This window comes from Necator americanus, chromosome X, assembly GCF_031761385.1.
Source record: "Necator americanus strain Aroian chromosome X, whole genome shotgun sequence".
Lineage (NCBI taxonomy): Eukaryota > Metazoa > Nematoda > Chromadorea > Rhabditida > Ancylostomatidae > Necator > Necator americanus.
Genome location: NC_087376.1, coordinates 34,842,650 through 34,864,881, shown reverse-complemented (window position 1 = coordinate 34,864,881; position 22,232 = coordinate 34,842,650). Strand labels below are relative to the sequence as shown.

General features: G+C 41.1%; 1 protein-coding gene across 3 annotated transcripts; it reads right to left on the bottom strand.

Annotated features, from left to right (window-relative positions):
• Positions 1-11,446, bottom strand: RB195_026362 (uncharacterized protein; the record flags this gene model as incomplete). Of its 3 annotated transcripts, XM_064214878.1 has the most annotated exons (5): positions 1-140; positions 215-376; positions 2,028-2,174; positions 10,489-10,604; positions 11,313-11,446. In XM_064214878.1, the coding sequence occupies 5 exons, from the start codon at positions 11,444-11,446 to the stop codon at positions 1-3; spliced, it is 699 nt and encodes a 232-aa protein (XP_064070759.1). The 3 variants fall into 3 exon arrangements, with proteins under 3 accessions (XP_064070759.1, XP_064070761.1, XP_064070760.1); XM_064214880.1 differs by lacking the exons at positions 10,489-10,604; positions 11,313-11,446 and adding an exon at positions 440-586 and having other exon boundaries at positions 2,028-2,193; XM_064214879.1 differs by lacking the exons at positions 1-140; positions 215-376; positions 2,028-2,174 and adding an exon at positions 9,194-9,237.
• Positions 11,447-22,232: the final 10,786 nt, after the last annotated feature.

Genomic DNA, 22,232 nt, shown 5'->3' with positions numbered 1-22,232 from the left:
TCAACAGTTGAAAGTTGAACAGCAGACATTTTGCTGATACCTATACGAATAAACGCAATTCGGTGTGTCCACCCAAAGACATTGATCCTTCCTGAAGCACTGTAAGGGCCTTGATGTACCAGGATACATTCGAACAGTACCTATGCAAGAAAGAAATTTGAATACACTATAATACAGTATGGTATAAAACCAAGGAAATCGCTGAAGAAATCACCGTAGGTGTAATCGTTCGTGGCCTCGTATTTCCCGCAACATATGTACTGCCCGTATGCGTTATTGTATTCACAGCGGAATCCTCTTGAACACGGCTTGTACATGCAGTTCTTCACAACACCGGATTCGCGTTCCACTTGGTGTGTTGGATTTGAACAAAACGCTAGAAACATTTAATAACATCGAACTATTTCAAAACAGAAGAAAGCCAAAACAATTGGCTTACGGCTGTCGTATTGGTTGTTAGAAACACAGATGCCATAGCGACAGTATGCACCTACTGTCTGACACTGAGCCGAGTGAACGCAAGGACCTCCGAGGCCGGAGATTGGGTAGCACACGTTCGCGATAGAGATTTCATTTGGAGCGCAAACTGGAATTCAAAACGCACCCAAATAGATTTTATTCGGCCCCGCAATGAGTTGAGCATTGTCGGGGGTCACGCAGGATACAGACTCGTCCGTTTTGGATTAAGCTGGTAACACCTAGTTTCTGGTAACCTTTATTCTACTGACGGAATGCAAGAGATGTAAGCATGGTGAGCGAAATGTTGCAGTTCTCGTTTGTGATCTGCCAATAGATACCGTCTCCTAAGTTAGCAGCAAGGATGATTTGAGTTTCCTAGAAAGATCTGTCAGCAGGTTACTAGTAGAAACTAATAGTAATAGTAATAATAATAATAGTAATAAAAGTAATTACTAATTACGAACTAATTACTGTAGTGTAAGTGCCAAATTCTGGTGCGCAACTGCTTTGGCAATTTTCTTAACATCATTCCCTCTATCATTAGGAAAAAAAGATCAGTGTTCGAGGAGAGAAGCGTGGTGGAAGGTCATCCGATAAAGGGAGCAGGAAAGGAGTGCTACAACCATGATCCAGACAGTAGGTTCAAAGAAAAATCAAGCTGGTTCTTTCAGGTTTTTAAACCGGTACGCGTCTGAAAAGAATGTGTGGGCATTCATGTACATAATTTCTCTTCAAAATAAACGACAGAAATCTTGAAATTCGCCCAACGATTTGCAACTGGTTGGAGTACAACTCCAGTTCAAATAAGAATTACCGAACTTATCGGATTATTAAGAAATCCACACAAAAAATGAAGGAGAATTATTCTCGGGTTTTGGTGTTTCACAATTAATTTCAGTTGCAAATGTACGCTAAACTCTTAAATAAAACTCGTCCGCTACATTTTTGCAACCTGTTCTTGCATCTGGCGTGACATTAGATTTTTCACCTTTTCAGAGATACCAAAGGGCAAGGGTAAAAAAACTGAATTTGGAGCCTTAAGAGAAAAATGCGGGAAGATCCGAAATAAAAACTTATAATAATTAAAATAAAGAAGCGAATGTAAGGAGGGACGGGAATTGAGGGGTTGTGGACAAAGAGAAGTGTAACACAACCGTGTCATAGATGTTCTGCTTCGCTTCTGCTACTAGCGGTTGCATTTTCTGAGACTGCATTTCCTCGAAAAAACACTGAGTCTGTCTCGGCGGAGACTCGTGGACAGAAGGATTGAGAGAAGGTAATTAGGTAAAAGGTGAGTTGCTGAGGGTATCCATGCTACCGTAAATGTTGTTTCTGCAATAGCTATTAACATCTCGTTAACACGAGTCACGACATTTCAGCCCCGCTCTCTTGACCTTGTGTGTAGCTTGTCGTAGATCTCGTCAAGATTAGTATTTATACAAGGAATGATACTGGTGTTCGGCAGTTACGAAAGGACTCTCTCTGGTTAGGAGAGGGATACGTGTTCAGTAAGAATTAATGGAACTGCTTTTCTGTTTTCTTTCACAAAGGACAGACGTGGCGCCTACCTCCAAGGTTTCTGCAGCAGTACCCTCTGACGCATTGGAACCGTGAATCGAATTTAGCGCAGAATGCATCGTTGTTACATGGCGTCCCACCGTTGAGGTCCTCGAATCCTGACGGACAAAACTGCGCTAGAGCGATCACCGCAAGAACTGAAAGGAATTCACCCATTGTACTTATTTCATGAAACGTGAGAAGATGAACCAGAGCAAAACCGATAGGCGCTCCTAGAAAGCATTCAGGAAACGTATGACTGAACGTTAAAGATCAGCTTTTAGTTGACAAATATTTTGTGAACTTGCAGCCGTTTTACAGTTCTCGGAATTACTCCATCACGGGCGCCGCCCAGACGTTTAGGCGCATCAGAGTAGCCACATATAAATGGAAACTACGAAAACATTGCTGGAATCCGAGGAAACTCAGAAAAACGGGCATTACCGTAGATTATTTATGATTATTCTGATGGCTTAGACGCTTGGCTCATCCGTTCCACCTAAAGAACTTCAGTAGCATCCATTCACATCAAATGGCGCTACTATGTGACTGTCGTGTGTCGTTTTGCCAATGAATGGCGAACAAAACTTTTGCAGAGCTGTCAGCTACAATACAATGGATTAATTTTTTTTTAAACTGGGCAGGAAACGATATTGTTTGAAAGTTTTGAAAGTGTAGTATAAGAAGAGGAAATGAGTTAAACACAATGTAAAGTAATAAAGTAAAGTAACTGATGTCACCTAGTGTTTGTGCTGTGTGCAAATAACATGACTTTTCACTGAAATTACAAGAAAAACTAAAATATTATGTTATGTGGGTAGATAGCGGGTAATATGATAAGTAGGTAGGTGATGGGTAATAAAAATAAGCAGTGAAGAGTGGCGGAACTTCGCCAGTCGCCAGTTTTCGGAGCAGGTGTGAAATAAAATCCACTTTTGAAGACAACGAATCAGCGGCAACTTTCGACTGGCATTCTCAAAATTCAGTTTTGTACATGACGTTTTGCAGCGGTCAAATTTGTCGGGGACGGATTTTGGGACGCAAGTTAGTAGCGCTATAGCACGTGCATTGGTGCAGAACAAAGAAGACACTACAACTGAGATGAAATATTTTGCGTTTGGACAGTGAACAGATTGCACTTCGTACGAGCGAAATCTGCACTGTTTAACGGCGTCACCACACGAATCTGAGGTGGCGCAGATTTCAGGTGGAGTGTTCTTATAAGGGACAGTAAATTATGGAGAGGAGCATGATTCCGTCCATTTCTTCCTAATTGCCGCAAAAACGACACGGAAGGTGCGGCTTGTGCGCACGGCAGCGCGCTCCAATCGAACTCGTTGTGGAAAATAGTGCGCCAGAACATCCGAAGACGTATTTTCCGGGCCGTCTTTTACGGCAATTAGGAAGAAATGGACGGAATCACTTTCTTTCCCATAATCTACCATGCCGTATACGAATACTCCACCTGAAATCCAAACTACCTCAGATTCGTGGGGTGATGCCTTTAAATGAGCCATCAGGGTGCAACAGTTATTAATTTTCAACGACGAGTTAAAATTTGTTATTTTATTCCCTCCGTTGTTTGTACTGCATACTACTGTACTCTCTCCAGGACAGCAGAAATAGTGCTACAGTGAAACAGAACCATGAAAGAGTTCTTTACAAAGCAATTCAATGAAGTGAGCTATTCACTTTAGGATGCCATCGAGCCTTTTTGAATTTCACAAAGAACTCCCGCTTCTGCAAAGGTGAGATTACAGATTACTTTTTGTTTTTTTTTTCATTGAGGGAAAATAGAGTAGTTGAAATAGGAACAATTCACGTAAAGGACCGAAACGTTTCGGAAAAAAAAAACTTTCCATCTTGAAAGTAACGTTGTTTGTTGTGTATAACTCTGGTGGACTATCAAAAAAAGAAGATTCCTAATAAGAGTTGATGACATACAGGACGAGCTTTAATATTTAAAAATTTCAACATATTCCATGGTAATCATTTTGGCAAACATCGATTACTGGATAAATAATGAGATTCAAGTGATTTGTTGAGTGTTTGTTACAGTGATTGTTTGTTTCTTTCCTTTGGATTAACGTTGAGGGTCGTAGGAGAACAGTTTTTTGTTTACATTAGTTGAAAGAAAATAGAGTCGACATCACTAATCTTAGATTTCCTAGTTTACAAAAAAAATTCAAACACCGCACGGTTTGAAAATAGCTGGAAAATATGACGATGAGGTCTTGAATATCTCAAAAGCAAGGTACCTTCTGTAGGGCATATACTGGCAAAGATATAAATTTTTTGATACCTCTTTAGGATCGCTCAAACATAATCATCAAGTACTGGAAAACAAGGAAGTTAATATTTTTATCCGCCTTAAAAAACACAATTTTGTGCAGCTAGAAAATTCAAAAGCGGAGATGTCGCACAACAAGTAGTTTTTTTTTCACAGACATGAAATATACCCGGCACTCCTAATATCAGCCGTTTCTGGAGCCAAAATAACTACTTCAACAGTAGTTTTAACATCTCTAAAAAAACTGTAGAGGAAGTATAGCTGTAAGTAATAAGAAAACCTCCATATTACAAATGTTTAGCTATTGTTTTACTTTCCCAACAATCTATTCACATCTACGAGATTATTTCTTTAGGGCACAATTATCTGGAAAGGAAGCTTACCAATATGTAGTCAATTCCTGCAATATTATTGGAACTATTTTCTACGTAGTTCTATATTGAGTCGATAAATCTCCCGTCCAAAAACCCACCAATTTTCAAACATAACGACAAATATCCAAATGAGGCGTTATGAACCAAAGAGTAAAAAGACGAGTATTCACGTCCGTCCTCTATCGAAGAATTACCGATTACTACTATACCATTACTATAATATATTCTCAATGTATGTTTCCAAAAGTATAGTCTTTTTTGTTGTTTTTTGAAACAAAGATGTGTCATGAGTTTTAGCGCTTTCTGGATTCGAGTTCCTTTTCTTGTTGTTCTGCAGGACTGATTGCATAAACAAACAAATAACAGAAAGATGAGAAAATGCAATGACGATGCGAAGTTTCTGTGGGTTCTCGATGACTAATCGATATTTATGAATACAAACAAAGAGGAAGACTTGATGCAAAATTCTCCAAAATGCAAATTGGAGTAAGCTGTAGCACTTATCTCTTGTTGATGTCAAATCGACCAAAACTAAATTATCATGCAAAAGGACAAAAGTCACCTGAAATTGAAACGAGTGTCTCGATGAGCATGATCGCGTCAGTGAATGTTGTGTCAGAGTTGAAGGTGGAGCACCGCGACTTCCCATCCGGTTCTTCGTTAGCTTTCGATGAGTATACCACGAGAAAGGTTCACGCAAGTAAATATTGTTTGAAGAAACCAGCTGAGGGTCACACCGTAATGCAACTTCGCTTCAATTTTTTCCAGCAGAGGCCGCGAAAGTTGGGTAGTTAGATATTCTTGAATAGATTCTATTATTATTCAGTTAATTGTTCAGCATAAAAGTTGCTGGCGTTGGAAAAAAAAAAGCCACAGACATTTTTTTCTTTCGTGAATGAGCTTAAGAAACTGAGAAAGAGTTTAACAGAAGAGCACGAAACAAAACGAAAAAAAAAACGCGTATTCGTATATATTTATTTCGCTTTCTCGCCATAACTTCATTCTTTCTGCTTTACATCATGAGTGGGTGGCCTGAGTCCGGTGGAGAAATTTCGAGCTTCACAAATTCGGTTGAGATTGGCATCATTCGATAAACAATTTCCTCGTCAGTGAACTTCAAATACGGAAATGCTCTCCAAGAGCCGCCGAAATCTGTTTTTGTAAAAACAGTAAATTTCACACTTTTTTCTCTCATTTTGGCTTGCTATGTGTTTGATCTCAAAAAAGCCACGAATTTCTTCAGAGAAGAACCTTATAAATAAGAATGTTGTAGAAAATAAATAGTTCCCCATAAATTCCTGTAGCAAACCTTTTCTAACTGGGAAACCAAACTTTTTACTCAACTTGAAGTGTGCCACTTCCGCCAATTTCTCAAAATCGTAGAACTCTCTAATATATATATATATATATATATATATGAGTGGGGTACCAAAATATTTACGACATTGCTTACTTCAGGAATGTCTAAATATAATGAATATAAATTTACGTTCCTCGCATTTCGTTTGCACCATGTCGTATATCCCCAAGCAGCATTTATCTCAGAGTTTGGTACCTTAGTTCGTAGCTGCTGGACGCTGGCCACTCAGAAAATAATGAATCCACAAGAATATTTTCAAACTTCAAAATAAGCTGGATAGATAGAATCAGTTGATGTGCACATGTAGAGCAAAGTGGATGCATTTATGGAAAAAAAGTGGTGCTTTTCTCTTAACGTTGAGAAGAAATGAACAAAAATCGCGCTTCATTTGTACTCTTTTATGAAGTTGATCTACGTCCGTTTTGAGAAGGAAAATTTGAGCTATGAGGCTCGTTCTGAAGATTACACGTTGTATATTACACGGCAATAACAATCAGGAATTTACCACTACAATGCATTGAATTAAGATTTTAAAAACGCGCTCAGATACAAACTCGGTGAATTCATTAATGTAAAGTGTTTGTTCGTAGAAATCACTCAGGTGCGAAAAACATGAGATCTGCTTTCTGCGGCAATATTGTTGCAGCGTACATAACACAGTTTCCTTCTCTTTTTGTAGACAGATTATCGTCCATGAGGAACGAGTGAGGAAAACAGATCATGGTTACCCTAAAATATATACTGAGATGATCTCATGGCTATCTTTATTTTTACTGGTAAGGTCAACTAAACTGAATAGCCACTTCAGCTAACTAGTTCACAGGGTAAAGAGAAGTGCAAGTACATATACTGGGTGGGAATGTGGCGAGCACTGGATGACACGAGCAAAATGCAGTACAGGCAAACTTGCACGAGGAGTAGAGATTCTTCTTTTAAGACAAATTCACCCTTTTGTTCTTGTCAAATGATTAACTGCTAGGACATATCGCTTAATAAAGCGCATATAACACGTAGTGCATGTGACAAAAAGGAAACATATACAGCGTTTAATATAAACTTTTATGTATAAAATATCAATACCTCAATAAGTGTCCTCAAATAATGCAAGTGTTGTGCTGATTTTTTCCCTGTCAGGACCACTCTCTCAGATGGCGCGAGGGAAAGTTGCCAATGGTGGAAAATATGGTAGCTTTTGGGAGCCAATCGCCCTATATAAGGACCGGTCACCAGTACACGGGGTTCCTATTTCTTTCGTTCGAATTTGGTGTGCGTTTCGCTTTGCATTTGGTACTGCCGTATTCTCGGGACAGCACTCAGGCCATTTAAGGGAAATCGGGTCAGGATGTGGGACCGTGGGCGGGAGCTCGCAGGATTCGGGAGAGCTAGGCCGCCATCTGGTGGTTAGCGTAGCGAGAGTCCTTCCGAATACGGGTGGTCGGCTCCGGGTGCAATCCTCCGATTCTCGCCGCTCCTCATCGGAGTGTACGTGGGGTACCAACCCGTTGCCGTGCGCTGGGCGGTTCTTAGTGGTTTAAGGATTGAGAGCCATCCGCATATTCCAGCTATTAATGGCCCATACCACTTCACCGCATATTACACTATCTTACCATCTTACCATAAACTATACACCGTCTTATCACAAATTCTAGACTATCTTAACACATACACCACATACCATCTCACCATATATGTTGGCCAATTACATGGTAACCTTCATCTTACCCTATTGCCACGGCAATACTAATCCAACCGCAACCACCACCAATATCCAATACCGCAGTTTTACGACCCATTCTTGCTGGGCAAAGAATATTAAAGATCCCTCCGCCCTCCCCATTCGCTTGACAACTATCTACACGGGACTTCAATCCCCCTTTGGAAACAACAGTGAAGAACACCCAATGCTTCCTCACACCCTCACCTTAGCCATTCTAGGTAGATCTGTCAATCTTTTTATGTTTCAGATGCTGATTGAGCCGCACCATTAGCAACCCTGCCGCCAAGTCGAGGCGCGGTCTTTTCCCTCCGCCGTTGTCATGTCGAGCTGCCGACATGTATGTCGAGCCGCTGTCTTGTTAAGCCACTGCCGCATGCTGCTGAAACCCAGGTCGAGCCGCTGTCAGTCATTTTTTCCTCCTACCCAACATCTTTTCCTAATGTCAACCATCTAGGTCAAGCAAGTTGTGTACAACGCCATCCATCGTCATCTAAGTGGTCATGATCTGGAAAGACCTCTGCGTATGGGCATGTGGATGTCGTTCAGTAAGAATGGACGGCAGCTAGAATGACCAGTAGAATGTGCATACTTCCTCGTAGATGACGGCACAGAGAGACAACACGACGTACATACAAAGACATACAAAGATTCTCTACGCCGCTTGGGCCTTCGGGTCCTCACCTGTGGCCTTTTTCCAAGCAGGCCTCCGTCTTCAAGCCTCTTTTCCGCTGCAGTTGTTCTTCGGCGGCCCCCAGTGTCGTGTCCGGCAAGATTCTGTCAGCCAGCATGCAGAAAAGCTGGCGGGAAATATAGTATTTAGCCTTCGCGTCCTATTTAAAGGCTGGCTTCCAGTACACGGGTTCTAGTTCCCTTCGCTTGAGTTTGGTGTGCTTTTCGCGTTGTATTTTGGTATCGACGTGCTCTCGTGTTCGAGCGCACACCATCTAACGCTTTCAACCGCATCACCACTGTTGACTGCCACGAAGTCCGAACCACTAACCATCTACCAGTTATAAGTCGAGAATATCTGCATAAGCATCATGACATGGCCCGATCGATATCAATCAAGTCTGAATATTCTCCAAGTGACATCTTCGTCAAAAAAGCTGTGAAAACTTTTGCCAGTGCCTATATTTAAAATATTAAATTTAAAAGAGTGCGAAAGCCTTGTTAGCGTCATGAGCAGTTTTAGTTCTGCGGCAGAAATTTACGGAACGTTCCACTAAAAGGAGAACAAACGCCTAATCCTTATTGATTACTGAAGGTAAAAAAGAAATCGTTGGTAGCTGGACGTCCAGACTGTCAGCTCGTGAACCCGCCACATCTGACATGTGGGCTTTTTTTCACACAGAAATGAGAACTTTATCATCTTGAACAAAAAAACGTTTGAATTAGATATACATACATATGAGATACACTCTTTTTCGGGTACTGTTTTATCCAAAGAGCATCCCTGTGATGAGACCAGCACCGAATCCTCCTGAAATGAACACAAATATCTTTTCAGAAAAGGCACCTACCTAGTTTTTAGAATACTGTTATCACATAACCGGAAAGGGTGTAGTTTGCAGGTCTGAGTTGAGCAGAAGTGCGCGAAGAAAACCGAGGTACAAGATATTGCAGTGCGTATCAGCTGAACTAATGTCTGTTTTGTGATGCTATGTATCTTAGAAACTATGCTGATTCTCAGACATCTGCTAGCTGTACTCAAATCGCAAAGATAACCTAACTATTCACTATTATACAGTTTTTGTTGTGGGTACTGTAGCAAAATCTATGTGTTTGTAATTTATTAATGATGTAATTTATTTGTAATTTATGTTTTTAAGTATAGGCGATTGTGGCAAAGTCGGTTAGCGGTCCGATGCAGCCGCACGGTCGATGGTCTGAAACCGCCCCAATGCCGACAAACCTTTTTATACCTTCGGGGTCGATAAATTGGTACCAGACTTGTGTGGAGGATAGAAACACTGACTTGATCATCAGTTGGGCCCCGCAAGTCATTGTATAGGCCAAACTTCAACGATTACGAATTGCGAGTTGGGACATCTCGAATGGGTAGATACACCACTGACTTTATCCTTTAAAGGCATCACCCCACGAATCTGAAGTGCTGCCGATTTCAGGTGGAGTATTCGTATACGGGATGGGAGACTATGGAGAGGGGGGTGATTCCGTCCATTTCTTCCTAATTGCCGTAAAAAAACGGCCCGGAATATGCGGCGCCGCACAAGGCTGGCGCTCCAGTCGAACTCCCTTTAGAAAATAGTGCGCCAAAACGCCTGAAGAAATATCTTCCGGGGCCGTTTTTTACGGCAATTAGGAAGAAATTGACGGAATCACCCCCTCTCCATAGTCTCGTATACGAATACTCCACCTGAAATCCGTACCACCTCAGATTCGTGGAGTGATTCCTTTAATCCTTCTATTTTTGAGCATAAAAGACAAAAGAGTCCGCGTGATGTATGGATGTGAAAGCCCCAGCTACAATTCTGGTTATGTCTGATTTTATTGTTTCTCCAATTTTTTTTCCAGAAGAAAAAAGATTATTTCGAAACATCCTATTAAAAGAGGAATTTTATGGTTAGAATCGTATGATAAGAGCATTTTCTTGCAGTATCAAAGTTTTGACAGTCACCGTACAGAATGAAACAGTTTCTTACGTTCTCTGGATAGCTTTAACGGTGAAGAGAATTTGTTGTGTTCGTAATAAGTGTTAACTCCAACTTACTTCCTCCATACATTCCGCCGTACCCAGGGTATCCTCCGTAGCCTCCGTATCCACCATATGGTCGACCATATCCCCATGGTCCGCCTCCATAGCCTCCGTAGCCACCATATCCACCTCTAAAAATATCACAACTAAGGCTTGGTCCTAACAGAAAAGAAAACCGAAATAACTCGTTTTCTGATAAAAATTATGGGGAATTCTGATTTTTTGCACCAAGGTACGGTCATACTAACTCGCGCGCTTAATACATATAGACTATGGTAGAGTCAAAACGACATGAAGCATGGAGCATTCGCGTGAGTGGCTGGGATAGATCTGACAAACTCTTTCCTGAAAAGATCGATCAAGTCATCAGTTTTGTTTCCAGAGTATTTGTCTTTTTTCAGCTTTTCCGAAGAAGTAGAGGGAATATTTGTTCTAAAAAAGCTATCGCTGGCCTTACACATGTGAGTGAACCGAGGGAACCGAGCTATTCTGCTTCTTATAGTCGAGTAAGCCTTGGTTTTTTTCTAACCCTTTAGTTGAAACGACGTCATTTCGGATCCAGGTGTGATTGCAGTGTGATGGGGTCTACAACCGCGTATTTGAATTACAATCAGTGGCTATTTTACAATGTCTCTTTTTCTTTGATTTGTGGGCCCTTAGAATGACGTCATATTACTCCGCAAGTCTGAAGGGAGAAGTTTTGATGATCCTACGGATAGATAACACTTTGCATTTTCCGTTGCGTGCATTTCCGTTCCATTCAGTTCTTCCGCCCACTTTCCGTCGCTTAACAACGAACAACAAAAAACATTACGTAACAAAAGTTGTTGCAACGTCACCTGTAAAATGGCATGTTGTATCCGTAACCGCCGTATCCTGGATATCCCCCATATCCGCCATATCCACCATAGTATGGATAATATTGAGCAGCTACTACAGTAAGCACAACTAGAAATGTAAGTAACGACCGCATCACAAAAGAATCAGAGCAGCGACATTTGACCAATTCTCCTTATAAACAACAAGTATGACCTAGTTGAGAACCCGGCGCAGCGTTCAATTCGACCTGTTTCGCTGTCGTTACTTTGAGGGTTATCTTGCCTTAGACCGGGGGTTATTCACGGAATGAAAGTAGTCAGCTTTGACTTGTTCGGTTTGGAATGCGAAATGAGTAATATTTGTCCTATTATTAGGAATATTTACAATTACAGGATACAGGATACAGAAAAAATTACAGGATCACGCACTCCTTGGTGAGGTATATTAGTCAGCGATTTGTTACTCTTGCCTTAAACATCTAGAATCGCGATAAAACCACGAATGTGTTTGCAGTGCACGATTTGGTATGTCAATCTTCAGAATTCGTATAAAAACTACAACTCCACAGAAGATAATTTTTTTGTAGAGGTGGTTTTTTTCACAAAGTTCCAAATTTAACGTTAAGAAATTCAAAAGAAGAAACAGCTGTTGTTAATTATGTCTTTGTTTTTGTTTTGTGTTTGGTTGCAACTTTTTCCAAATATGACCCACTGAAGAGAAAATTTGATCGAAAAGAATGCATTTGTGATCACATTTTCGTTCCATCGCGCATCTCTCGTTCTATTGTCGTTACTAGGTTAATGACTGGGAATTTCCATAATGTTAGCACCAAGTTTTGCGTTCCCGTTTTTATCCCTTCCTTAGTAATCGAAGACTTTGGGAACATCGCAACCTTCCTAATAAATATGTGAAAGATTGGGAAAATAAGCATTTTTCAGTGGTTTAAAGATCCCCATTAGTGAAACCTTGAAGGTAAAAGATTTTCTCACTTGCAAAAAAAAAGAGAACAGAACTGATTATTGGGAGATTGATCTCTATTATGATTCACAAATTGTGTTCAATGTCATCCAAGCTCCGTCTGAACTCTGCGTAGAGGATAACTGAGGCAAGCCGCTACTAGCGAAGGGGAAATGAAAAAGATCACTCCAGTTGCTTCACGACGCGTTTGCTTTTTTTTCCAGGACCGAAACAACGGGAAATTTGTTAGGGACTATGCACAGTATGAGGTTTGATTCCGAAATTCATGTCAACTCTGTTTCCGGTTCAGGTTTTGCTTCCTTTTTTTGGAGAAGAGCTCCTAGGTTTCCATTCCAGTAAATTTTGGGGGCTACTCCTTGGAGTAAATTTTCACTTGCGCATATGAGCAGCTGCTCGAGTTCAGGATTTCCTTTGCAAAACATGACTCTTCACAGACGACTGTAGAAACCGCTGAGAAATGCTTTCGAGCACTCTCATCTGTTCTTCCTTGCCTATTCTTCTATAATAGATTTTCAAAGAAGAAATTAATTCTGTTTACTATTATTTTACTTATTATATTACTACTCATTCATTTATTTTCATTGTTTCTTTAAGTTGTTTAGAAAAGTTGTAGTGGTTTGTAGCTCAAGTAGTGATTGTAGTTTGTTCCCCGCAAGCAACGTGATCGAAATATCGGTTGCGGATCGAAACATCAGTGCTGTACCGTCTCGAAAACATCGCTTCTTCGTGTAGAAATCGTTCATTCAGAACCCGTCCTGTACTGCACTGTTTGATAGTCCTATTCTCTGTGTGGAGAAGATGTTTTCGTGTAATCTGTCGTGTAGCTGTTGCATCTGAAGCAAGGCCCATCTCAAGTACATCAAGATATTCTCCGCACGATTCGTTCCTTCTCTCTTTTTTTTAAATGTGATTGCACTTTACTTTAACGTATACATTTTACCTAAACCAATCTTGGTTTCTTGTGCTGTTAAAGAGTTAAACATGTGTACGTAGTGTATATTCGTATCAATTTGGATGTTAGCGGCTGTTAACAGAAAATTGCGTATCCATGGGTTTTCCAAACCCAGGAGAGATGGGCAGTTGTCGTTCATCGAGTTTATATAGTGCTCCTAAAATGTGTTCAGAATGAACATTCAACGGAATAGCCACGTTTTTTGGCACCCCACATTTTAAGTGTCACTTTTTCGGAAGAACCATTGAATATCGTAATACCGAATCGTACTGCCCATGCCGTGCGACGCACACCTCGTCTCTCACTTATGTTCTCGGGGATCCCACTCTTTCTACATAATCTCCTTTTAGCTGACGTCGACATATGAGTGCCTGGGATGTGGGAATTATCTCAGGTACACTTCAAATATCTTTTTAAATTCAAAAATATTATTTTACCTTCTACACAAGAGAATGGCTAGAGGAAGGCAAAAGCAAATGCAGAAGTGTAAAAGACGAACAGTCTGCCGTTAATCAATCCGTTTGGGATGCTTGGAAACACTTGGATATTTATCTCCTCCTTCTGAATTGTATCTTCCCATTTGAATTCCTATTTCACTTCTTAGTATATCTAAATGTGAAGTGTAGAAAGTGTCTGGTGTTGATCAATCCGCTTGGGATGCGCCAACGCGTTCACTTCAATTCAGAATCGTTTGAGGTACCTATCTATCTAGCCTATAGGGCGGATGTAGCGTAACGATTAGAGTTTCGGCCTCCTGCATGATCGATCAGAGGTTCGAATCTGCCATAGTGCTCACACAGCCTTTCATCCCCCGGGATAATTGGTACCAGACTTGTCTGGGAGGATAAAAAACACTACTTGACTTGACACATCAGCTAGCCCCCGCAGGTCATTGTATGGGCCAGTTACGCGTTTGTGAGCCTCAAGCAATTCTAATTTGAAGCGAACGTGGTGGCGCATTCCAAGCGGATTGATTAACGCCAGACACTTTGTCCTTTATCTAGCCCATACTATGATTTGCGCGGACCAGCCGATGGTATTCTTCTGTATAGTAGTCGGTATTCTTATCCTTCTAGACAAGTACGGTACCAATTTATTGACTCCGAAGTTACGAAGGGCGTGGTTGGCGCAAGAGTGCTTTCGAACAATCCACCGTGCGACTACAGCGGACCTCTAAGCGACTGCTATACACTCGTCCAGAAACGAATATGTAGATAAAAGAAATAAGTGATTTGAGAAATTCTATGGATAGTTAGAAGAATAAACGTACGAAATTCTAATGGTCCACAAAATTGAAATAATAGTCATGTTACTACTTCTCCGCTGTTTTCTTTCCTTGAATTAAAATGCTTAAGTACACTGCCTCCGGGCAGAGTCAAGCGTGTGATGGGATTTTCAAGTTGGTGGTCGTAAGGGAGTGTGCGGCGGGCAGTAGTGAATGGAGGATAGCATGATAATCAGGGCGGAATCACCTTGATCACCTTGACTCCCGTTGATCTTCGAACTGGTCGAGCGGGCGCCAGTAATTCTTCCATTTGTCCCGATTGCGTGCCAGAGTAGCCCAGAGGTTCCTCCTTTCGCGTGGGGCACGAAGAGCATCATACTTTTCTTTGAAGGATTTCGTGAAGAAATCTGACCATCGGGTCGGCGGTCTTCCTGTAGTGCGCTTAATATCGCGGGGAACCCAGTCGCTCACGGCTCTGGTCCAACGGTTGTCATTAAAGCGCATCACATGTCCGGCCCACCTTATTTTACTTTCCTTGGCAAACGTGGCGGCGTCTCTAGTCTTCGATCACTGACGTAGGAGAGAACTTCGAATCCCGCAGGACGGAATATTACGCACTATTAAGTAATTACATTACAAAATACTGCATTAAATAATACCAAATAATCACAAACATTTTACAATACTATATGTAAGTTAAGACAATTAGTAAGTTAATCAAGTTCCAAACGTATTAGCAAATATCAACATTTAGTTTTGACAATGCACAATGTGTTGAAAATGGGACTACGCAGGTTCGACACCCCGCTGAGTAAAATTTTTGCAAGAGAATTAGGAACTAGAAACTACTAAAAAAAGAAAAATTTAACAAAACTCAGTTTTCAGCAGTTCAAACGTGGATTAAACTGAATTTAATAGTCATAAAAGCTCAGGTTCTGTTCACATCGTTAGGTCCACTAATAACTTCGTGATAAGAGGACCTAGAGAATTGCTTTGGGTGAGCTTTCATAGAGGAACTTTGCACTGCGAAAAAATCACATCGCTTTTTTTAAGACCTTATAGGCTTCTCTTGCAACTTAGGGGGGACAAAATTTGAAAATTTTCGCCCTTTGTTTCAATTTTTCCATCTAAATTTTGAGAGAATTTCTTCATTGTCAGACGGCTGAAAATGAAGAAATTCTGCATCTGGGGTGGAGAAAGGGGTGTGGGGGGTGGGGAGGTTCCTTAGTCTATCTATACGAATGTATGGGTGATTTATTAGAATGCCATCCCATTTTTTGGAATAGGAAACTTTGCCAAGGTCCCAATTTTTGTCCGCGTGCCAAAAACTGTGTGATCTATAAATAAATATCAATAACTCAGAGTAACTTAGCCCGAAGCAAATTATCTTCAGGAGTTTTGTAGCTGATGATTTTCTCTATCAGATGCCACATAATAGGATTTTCAAGGCCGCTCAATTTTTTTTTCGAAATTTTTGACGGGACAAAAATGGAAAATGCGATTTTTACCCATTTTGTCCTATCAAAGTTCCAGAGAGACTAGGAGCTGAAAAAATGGCTATATGACTGTTTCGCAGGGCAAACCCTCTTCTCCGAAAAACTACCTAATATGTTTCTTCTGATCCTCTTATGACGAAGGTATTTGCGATCCCCCGGACCTAACAATGCGCACAGAATCTGAACTTTTTTGGCCATTAAATTCGATTGAATTCACTTTGAAGCTGCTGAACACTACGTTACTTCTGTATTTTTCATGTTTAAGAGGTGTTTTCAAGTTTCTAATTCTTCTGCAAAAACTTGACTTAGCAATGTGTCGATCCTGCATCGTCCCCTTTCACTTTGTCGAAACAAAATGTTGTTTCTTGGTTCATTTTTTCATGCTTCTTCTGTAATTCGATCTATTTACCATACAGATTCTAGAACAAAGATGAAAATATTTCAGTGCCGATATTTCAACAACATTTCAGCAAATTTGCTTCTTCTACGACTAATGTTTGGATTTTGGTTCTTTGAAACACAAAATTTCCAATATATTGAATTGGGAGAAACCGATAACTGTCTCACGAACGTTGGAGGAGGAGAAGGAGAAGAAGAAGAAAACGGGAGGAGGAGGTCGCATTCAAGAGGGATGTGTCCCATCACCACGCCTGACACTGCCTCTGAGCGAATTGCACGAATACTTTCAGCTTGGTACTGTATAAACTGCAATAGGACGTCGACGTCAACTTCTTCTCTCAGATTCTATTAAAGCTGTCGTTCCTGCAAATTTGCAGTTCATGCTGTTCCTGTCAGTGATCGGTGGACGCTATAAAGGTTTTTTTTCGCAAATAAAACCCCTAGATAACACTGCAATCTTCTATTTTTACTCTGAAAGCTTCTTCGTCAGCCGAGAACTGTGAAATTTGCTACTTCCAGTACTTCTCAAATAAACTTTGGCAATTCACGAAGTAGATCCGCTATCTTGCAAAGATCTATTCGCAGTTATCAAAAACGGAACTAGGGACGATTTACGTGAATATTTATAGATAAAAACTGTCGCACCGTGACCCAACTGTTATCTTGCACGTATGATTCATTCTCAAAGAACGATCCTCTATATTTTTGCTTGGTTATTTTTAGTACAGAAGGAGTACTTTACTCTCAGCTAAGCCAACTATATACGCTGATATTCAAGCTATGTGCTGACTTTAATATTCATGTGTTTCCAGGTCCACAGTAGTTCAGTCAAAACTGCCTGCCAAAGAAAAAAATCAAAAAAAGTCGGGCGAATCAACTGTGGTACGGTTAATGCAACGGCTCGAACCTGCGTTGCTTGCCAGGCTCCGCATGCCCCTTCCCTCTGGGAACGGTCCTTAGAAGTTAACAGCCGATTAGCTATTACCGAAACTGTACAGGAGGAACAGGCTGTAGTTAGGCCAGAGCTTGCATATCGTAGACTTTCTGTGGTTATTAAACCCCGCACAACCTAATCCGCGTTTTTACTGCATTAAGAGATTAGACTTCCTTCTGAAAAATTAAAAAAAACATTGATTTGCTTGGGGAGGCGCCATGCTGCCGCCATGCCATGCGCAGTTGGTAAGAGGTTCCGCCGTGGATGTTGGTCGGAAGGTGGTTTGAAACCGCCCAAGTGCTTTCATCTCGTCGGAGTCGACAAACTAATAGCAGACTTGTCTGAAAGGATAAAAACGCTCACTTGACTCATCGTCCCCTCCTTCCTCAAGTGAAGCTAGACTAGTGATTGTAAATGCTAGACACACGTCTGCAAACCTCAGACGATTCTGATTGAGGCGAACGCGTTGGCGCATCCGTGCACATATTTAGAGAGCACATTAAAATTAATACAACCTCACAATAGCAATACATAGGGCACAATACATACACCTATGTACATGTTGGGTATAGGGTTGAGCAGTTTTAACTCAGTAATATCTTATACGAGGTCAGTCCGGGCCATGCCCAGGAGTGAGAATACGCTTCTCGACTGTTGTGAGTGATGAAGGTAGACATATTTACACTCCACGGGTCGTATGGATAAACGATGAAGAAATCGAGGTAGGAGCTGGGTAAATGACACGACCCAATATGTATTGTACAGGTGTAGGAAGTACAGCAGGAAGACGGACAGGTTTTTGCTGCCACAAGGGAAGGAGTCGCGTCTTGTCTAGAAATCTCTAGCAATTGTGCAAGTGAGTGTAACTGGGGCGAGTCAATGCTTGTTACCCAGCGATGTGTAGAAAAGAATGTGACTTGCATGGCTGTTTTCAAAATTTGCAAGGTCACCAATTCATGTGTGGAGCACATTTTAATGACCTACACAAGCTTTACTCACTGTTAGTGCAAGGAGATTTGAGGTTTTTATGAGTTCGGATCTAGCGTATGCAATGACTTGCTTGTCGCGTCACTGTACGAAGTCAATGTTTTTTACGTCCCAACCAGGTCTGATACCAATACAAATTTATCGACCACGAAGAAACGGAAGGTTTGGTGAGCTTAATGGTTCTCGCATCGGATCGGGACCACCAAGAGTGCAGTCGCATTTAGCGACTACGCTACACCCGTCCTATCCCTAATAACACACTTCTGTAGAACATCCGAGCCGCCCAGTTCACTGCAGGTTTGTGCAGTTTTCCATTGCCGGCGTAATCGTTCAAGCAAACGAACTTGATCACAGGATCCACGGACGACGGACAGCTACTAATTTAGTCGTCCAATAATCGTGCCATTAAAGGCATCAGCCCACGAATCTGGGGTGGTGCGGATTTCAGGTGGAGTATTCGTATGCGGGATCGTAGATTATGGAAAGGAGGGTGATTCCGTCCATTTTTTCCTAATTGCCGTAAAAAACGGCCCGGAAGAAGCGGCTTCAAGCGCTCCGGGGCGCTGTTTTCTACGCCTTCGATTGGTGCGCGGCAGCCTTGCGCACGCATCTTCCAGGCCGTTTTTTAGGGCAATTAGGAAAAAATGAACGGAATCACCCCCCTCCCGATAATCTACGACCCCATGTAGGCATAAACCACCTGAAACAGGTACCACCCCAGATTCGTGGTTTGATGCCTTTAACCGAGGGGGAAACGAGAAAAAATGTCAGACAACTCGGGGTCACATCGTCAAGGAGACCGGTAATTCAGCAAATGCTGACTACAATGTATGCAACTTATGTTGTGTAACGTTGATGCTTATGCAAATTTACCCAAGCCGCTTAATTTCTTATGTCGTGTGAAACAGTGATGCAAAAAAAAAGATTTTATTCGGCTCAAACATAATAGTATTAGATAAATGTTTAGACTGATAACACATACAAGAGTCAAACAGAATCAATACAGGATCAAGAATTACAGAAACGAAAGAGTCCGTAATGATGACAATTACACCATTTACGAACGCCAAGAGGGAAAGAAAGCGAATGCCCATTTTTGTAGCCGTGTCGCGGTACGTTTAGCCATAAAGCACCATACTTTCCGAAAACACGCTTAACTTCAATTTTCATGGAGGTCCTGCATTTTGCGTTCTCGAAAACGGGTGTGCCAGAAAAGCACGCTATTGACGTCACTGACCACGTTTGGCCAATCTTTCGTGGAAGCTTTCGTTATCTCTCGCACATTGCCCATGCTGCGGTGATTTTATCAAACCCTGCACCTTTGCCTACATCGATGTCCGGCGCCACCACATACCTTAATCCTAAGCAGATCCGGTAGAGTAGGTCATGTTATCAAATGACTGAACCATAGATCATTTATGGCTCCATAAATGGTCTGTTTAGGAGCTGCTAGAATACTGTGGAAAACTTGAGCTGGTTGGCATAGCACACCAGGAAAAATTTTGCTGTTCATCTGACTTGATCTTCTTAAAGTTTGACATTGTGATTGGAAGGGTTCTCGAAACTGTCTTTTTGTCTCTGCTGCCTACTTTAACAACCTTCTGCGCTGATTTCAAACTTATTAGGCCTTGCTTAGTATCACTGTTAACTGTTGATCCATTCTTACAAAACTGTTCTCGAACGTCTTTAAGTCACGGAAGATCAACATATTCCGATCACTATGACCCTTCCACCACTGTGTTACTTTTACAGGCCATAAAATTACCTTTCGTCCATAAATGGCAAGATATGTTAATGCTCTTATGAGGGTGTTTCGTCGTACTTCAGTTTTCGCCCTTTCTTTTTTCTCCTTTGAAACACAATTATATGATGGTCAATGTTGGTCATATGAGATTTTAGTGTCACTTTTTGACGATATAAATCCTTTGAAGGTTGATGAATTTGTCAAGAGACCGTCTATGATTGTTTAAACCCTTTTACAAAATTCAATCGATATTCTTTAAATGATTAGAGGCCTTCTTTCATAAAAAGAAACGATGAAGTCAATCCCTTATTTGCTCGCGTTGCTTTTTCCTCTGATTTCTTATGCTTAGAGTTGGAATGCATCTTTTTTCCCTTCATTCCTTCTCGTGACTTCCTCTGCAACTTCGTTCTACTCTGTCCAATAGGTAATTAGCTTCCTGTAGCGAAGCATTTCCTACTACTCCAGCCTCCACTTTCCAAAGCAAGATGATTTTTCTCCAAGATGCTTGTGGGAGCAACAATTTTGCTGGTGATTTCTCACTACTATTGATTTGCTTTTTATCCTTGAGCTTTTCTTTATAGGCCTCTTTTGTTGTTGCTATAGTAGCCACAGTAATTCTTCGCCAGAAACCAGAAAGAACGCGGATGCGTGGTTTTTTGTTTCGTTTTAGTTCATTTTGCTATTGCGCTTGATTTATGATTTATTTTGCGGTGCTTGATTTATTTTGCTCTATACCATTACATGTGACATAAATCGATTCGTGACGAGATCTATCTGACTAGAATATTTTGAACTGTGAAAACTTCTACAGAAGCACTTATTTTTTATTTTTATTTTATTTACTTTCATTTTATTTTTATTTATTATTTTTGTTCTTGAATTTCCTGAACTCAGCAAGTTGCAAATTCTGCTTCTCTCAATCACTCTCGTTCTAGATCACCTAAATAATTAAAGAATTGCGCTTCTGTTGTTGTATCCGAACTGAGCTGCGCTTATTGTTAGAATGACTAATAAAATAAAGTGTGTCTCACAACCTCCGGTTTTCCAGTTGAAGCTAACGGCAAGAAATAGCCTTTCTACAAATATTACCGGTTTTTTTTCACTGCAGTGGAAGATTATTTTTCGTCACTGACAAGTGACTTGGTGTAGTGGTGTAGTGTAGCGGTAAGAGGTTCCGCTTCCTGCACGATCGATCGGAGATTCGAATCGCCCTAGTGCTCACCAAGCCTTTCATCCCTCCGGGGTCGATAAATTGGTACCAGACTTGTCTGGGAGGATAAAAGCACTGACTTGACACATCGGGTAGCCCCCGCAAGTCATTGTATAGGCCAGTTACACGTTCGTAAACCTCAAACGATTCTGAATTGAAGTGAACGTTGGGGCGCATCCCAAGCGGATTGATTAACGCCGGACACTTTATCCTTTATCCTTTACAAGTCACGTAGCTACGCACGCTCAGGCGGAAATAAGCATTTTTTCCCCACGATTTTTCAGCAGCATATAGCCTAGCCCTTACGAAGCAGTGCTCAAATGAGAGGGAAAATTATCTCCTTCAACTTTGGGTTTCTCCAGTAAACCAAGTAAACATATCACGCTTTTGGCAAGAAAAACTATGGGAACTCCAAATATACATTGCGCATCAAGTACAAAAGAAGAACGCTAATTACAAGAAGTATAGACACTATGAGTTATTGTACGTTTTCAAAGGGCAACATTAAACATGTTGTTATTGGTCTGTGAGTAAATTACTAAGAATATCTTTGTTTCTCGAATTCTATCATTTAAGAAGAAAACTTCCTTCACATACTTTATCTGGCCTTTTTTGGAGTAATGCATGAACAAGAGAATTTGGCTGCATGTAGGAAGGAGCGGTAAAGCTTTCTTGCTAAGAACAGTCACGTAGTACTGGATCTGAGTGTATCACGAAATTGATGGATGATCTCTTCACGAGTATGGAGCTAAGTGTAATTCACGACTATGACGTTTTCACTCACAATTCCATCCAAAAGTCTAGAATTAAGACGTTAAATACATCCTTTGTTGCAATTTTGCCCTTTAGGAAGCAAACTGTTACATTAAAGAACGCAAACAGTTGTGCCGGAACAGCAATTCAACTATCAGAACGCAAGATAGCAGCAGAAACGGTCTGCGCACAATCATGGACGCGTTGGGATTCTCGCTCTAGTATCCGTTATAAGTTGCATCGTTGGGAGTTCCAACCAGAG